We start from the raw sequence: 4,806 nt of genomic DNA, 5'->3' as shown, positions 1-4,806 counted from the left end.
CACCTGTTGTTTTTAAGTCTTCACTGTATAGATACAGTCTGTGGTCTTCACATCTATTCACACACTACATTTGGCAACCAGCAGTCCAACCAGTGTGTTCCACTGCATTCTGTTGAGGCCTGTGTGTGTAACTGTGGATTGTCAGCTGTGGTGTCAGTGTGACGGTGTATGGAAAAGGGGAAGAGTATGCTTGTTTAAACAACTTTATTCTTTTAAAGTGTAATCAAAATGACAGTAGTATGACAGTAGTTACATTGGAGCACGAGCAGCTTCAGCGGTGTGTTGTCCGCCCGCTCCCAACGGCTCGTGTCACTCACGTCATGATTATCAAAACCCCAAAAGTGCCGCCATCTTGAGTGACCTGCTGTTGAATGAAAAAATGTCCTCATCGGTCTTTGTCATTTTTTTTAACAAAATAATCTTCCACCAAGGATTTAATGTTATGTGTGTGAGCAAACACACGCACACTTTCCCCCCGCACACACACAAGCATACACACTCTCACAGGGATCAGGTCGGGTGAAACTAGTCAAATGAGTCCAGTGATACAGATGATAAATGAAACAAAACAATGTAAAACAAGCAAAAGAGAACAAAGTGATATATCCAAATGTGTCTTGCTGACTAGTAAATACTCAATCATGTAAAGGACAAATGCCAAAGAACTTGCTTTGTGTTTGTTGACACTTGTGGCAGTGGTTTCAACAATGCAACTATGTTCAAGTAGAGATGTTTAAGGTCATTATGTCAAAAAATGTCACGTTTTGTGGATCTGGAATTTTGAGTAAACATGGTCCTCTTTAACTGCTCATACAAGTCAAATAAACAACTTTGTTCCACACATGTGAATATCAGAAACTCATTTGTTTGTCTCATTATTCTGATGACAAACTCATTGTCTCCTGTTCCTGTTTTACCTTATACACACACACACACACACACACACACACACACACACACACACACACACACACACACACACACACACACACACACACACACATGCTCATGTATAACCAGACCCAAATGGAGTTTGTTGAATAATTTCAGTAGCTCATCTATTTTGTCTAAAAGAGTTTGAATTAATCTATTTGTATGTGACAAAGAAAGAGACAAGGAACAGTAGTTTTAATGCAGCAATAATGCAACATAGGGGTCTTTGGTCTTGATAATCCCAAAACATTTCAAGAAGAACTAGGAGTATGTGCTAGTTGATTACATGAATGTAGTGAGGAGTACCAAACTGTCAGTGAATAATGATATATGTTAGTATTAATATGAATGTAGAAATTATTGGAAAAGATGTATTCTTTAGTAGCCTTGAATAAGTAAAGTTTACATGAATAGCAGGATGTTTTTACAGTGTCAATATTTCTCAATATTTTAGTTCCCCCCAAATGCTTTACTTGCTTTGTAAAACATTTAAAATTTAGAAAAGTAATATTTAAGCACTTGCAGACTTATAAGTATATATGTAATTACTCATATATATGTAAGTTAAGTTGTCAAGTCAGCTACACTGGTCATCTGATTTTTAAGGTTCAACATTCAAGCTGTAGAATATGAAGAAAAAAATAATTGAAAAACTGGTATTATTTGGAGTAAGATGTAAAAAAAAATACTCAGAAAGAAATACTCAGAAAGGAAATGCATCCAAACAGCCTCACACCCATTTTACATACATACAGGACACCCAAATTCAGTGTCACAAAACATCTAACTGCATTAGGAATACAAGAAACACCCGAAACAGTGAAAAAATAATATATGAGCATCAAAAGGACTTGTGCAAAAACGTCAAATACGACTCTAGGTGGAAAAGGTGAACAATACTGTTGGCGAGTCTGGTTACAGTATGCAAACCTTTCCCAGTTCTATCAGAAAATGCAAGAACACTGTTTATATGCAGACGTGTGGAGTATTGAAGCAATAGTAGGTACGGTAGGCTTCATCGCCATGACACCAAACCGCCATGGATCCAAACTGATAAAAAGTAAAAAAAAAGAGAAAGAACACTCAGAAACCCATTCCAAATATATATGAGGCAATATAAGCTCTCCTGAACATAAACTGGTGATATACATTTCTTTGTTTTAAAGCATTTTTTGGACATTGTCATGAAATAGTTTCCTTTGTGGTGAAAAGGAAAGAATGCATCCATTCGGAAAGTGAGATTCTCTTCAGCTGCAGGTCTCCGAGGTTAAAATCTGTCCCAGTTTGCTCAAGTGTTGGAGTGCTGTTCCTGGGTCAGATCTGCCTGTGGTTCATAACAAAGGGCCAAACCCCCTCCGGCTGATCCAGAGTCAGGGCTTATACGGTGTCTCTTCTCATGGGTCATTCTCAGAGCAGCAGAAATATTAATCCATGCTATGTGTTGATCGTCACATATTTACGTAATTTTTGTGCCGTGTCAGGTTCGGACTTGCTTGTTTCATAGTTGGAGGGAAGCTGAAACTGAAGAATTGGAGTTGTTATGTGGGTGAGAAAATATGGAGAAGGAGCAGGGCAACGAATGACATCGCAAGGTCAAAGGTCATGACCTCAACACTGCTCAGACTCAACGAAGCCCTCCTTCTCCTGGCCCACAGGCTCGACCTCAGCGTACGCTGGATATCCTGAGCCGCGGCGAAACTTCATTGCAGGCCACCGGCTGGGTCGTCGCTATAAAATCAAAAAGACAACTTTTAAAAACTCAAGTATGCAGCACCACCAACTTCACTTTCCTTATTTCAATGTGATTAACTTTATATATATTGCATGTATGAGCACATGTATGTTGAGATGTAGATTCTATGTCTGTCTCGAGGTGAATTTCCCCAGTTGACCTCTTTGACCATTAACCCCCTCAGTGATAACACTGCTCCAGTCCAAGACTCCTCCCCTGTAGCTAAAGGCTAATGCCTAGCTCGCACTGGCATGGGTGTGTAGATGCCATCCTCAACACGGCGGCCATGTTGTTGTTCTCTCACATTATTCTGAAGTGGCCTGAGACTTTTTCAACTCTCAAGACCATTTTATGGAATTCACATAGCTCCAAAAAATGTAAATCAGGGAACAGATACAGAACACACACACACACACACACACACACACACACACACACACACACACACACACACACACACACACACACACACACCTCGATGAAGAAGATGCTGGCTGCTGAGCTGGGGTGGTGGTAGATGTAGATGGTTACCAGGACGACAGCCGCCATCACCAGCATGAGCATGAGCATACAGAGGATGAGACCAGTGTGGGGGGGCTGAGTGCTGCGTTCAGCTGTGCTCTCAGACGCTGTCGCTGGAAAACACACACAGGCAAATGTGTCAACACACACTGTAACACAATATTATACAGTGTTGACATCAAAACACAATGTATAATATATGTCCGTTTGCATAATGCATGTGTTTAGCATTTAAACATAATTATGTACATTAATGTCTCATAATTTGCATACATTTCTCTGTCCCTCTTTTTGTTCCTTTCTATCTCTTTCTTTCTCTTTCTCACACATGGCCTGTCAGAGTCATCCTCACCTGTACAGTAGGCTACCATATAATTTTAAAATATTTAAAGCAATATTATTTTTGTAATATGTAATTTTCCTCTTAAACAGAAGGGGGCAGTATCTAGCTATCCATGTTTTTTTAAACGATTTCTCGAGCATCTTTGTGTACTGAATGTTTGTCTAATGAATAGAGTCTGGTTGATGGAGAAAGCCAGGTACAGCTTAATCTGTTTTGTCTTTTAGTCCGCTGCTGGTGAGCATGTGTGGAACTTATGACATCTCCACACAGATGTACAATGTTTAGCACCAAACCCTTTCGTAAAGTACAAATACGAAATGTGGAATGTTGATAATATCTGTTAATTTCATTAGTAATAAACAAACCAAACCTCAATATCTACTTCAAAGTAAAAATTCTCAGCAGTAAATTAAGCATTGTTTCCATTAACAAGCTCTCCACAGGCTACTATAAAAAAGTTATAAAATGGCCTACAGTCTTAGACGCTTAGCCTAGCATGACTTCTGCCTAGCTTTCTGCTCACCAGCATTCACACTCACTCATGACACACACACACACACACACACACACACACACGCACCCCCCCCACACACAAATACACACACACACACACACACACACACATTCACATGCACCCCCCCCCCCCCCCCCCCCACACACACACACACACACACACACACAAACAAATACACACACACACACACACGTGTGTATGTTTAGGCATTCCCAGTGGTGGAGCCAAAGGGGGGGCAGGGGGGGTAATTGCCACCCCTACTGCCACCCCACTGGAAATGGTAATTTTAAGAGAAAATATGTGTTTCCTTTGGTTCATCATTTGTATATGGACCCCTCTGATAAAGCCTTGGTCACCCTTTGGCCACCCCTTTGGGCTCCGCCCAACTTCAGGTTAACACGTCCACGATCTGAACAGCACACTGTATCTCACTGTCTTTACACACACACCGCCCCAGCCACCCGTGACAAACACAAGCGCACAAGCGCCAGCACGCACGCACAAAGTCCAAGCCTACCGCACTCACGTCACGAGCACCACGCACATCACCAACCAAGGGCACAGATAAGACTTTCACATGATAAGGTCCAGAGGCCCTTGGGTCAGTAACACAGCTCCTGGACCTGAGTGAGACCTGCTCTCCTTCAACACATGTATTTACAGTAAATACTGGCCTGGGACAGTTCTGTGACATGGAGCTCATGTCCTGAATGTGGGAATGAATTTCAGGATGTTGGTGTGCTATGAGACGCCCATGTTGGA

At 41.4% G+C, this 4,806-nt stretch overlaps 1 protein-coding gene across 1 annotated transcript in view; it reads right to left on the bottom strand.

The window, feature by feature from the left end:
• Positions 1-903: 903 nt before the first annotated feature.
• The window catches only part of LOC143474809 (plexin domain-containing protein 2-like), a 118,136-nt gene continuing 114,233 nt past the window's right edge, over positions 904-4,806 (bottom strand). The window contains exons 13-14 of the mRNA XM_076972423.1: positions 3,140-3,300; positions 904-2,661 (exon numbers count right to left, since the gene is read on the bottom strand). Coding sequence (XP_076828538.1) covers positions 2,542-2,661; positions 3,140-3,300 — 281 coding nt within the window. The 3' untranslated portion in view covers positions 904-2,541. The remainder of the gene's footprint in view (positions 2,662-3,139; positions 3,301-4,806) is intronic.

The sequence above is a fragment of the Brachyhypopomus gauderio genome, chromosome 14, assembly GCF_052324685.1.
Source record: "Brachyhypopomus gauderio isolate BG-103 chromosome 14, BGAUD_0.2, whole genome shotgun sequence".
NCBI lineage: Eukaryota > Metazoa > Chordata > Actinopteri > Gymnotiformes > Hypopomidae > Brachyhypopomus > Brachyhypopomus gauderio.
This window is presented reverse-complemented; position numbering and strand designations above follow the sequence as displayed.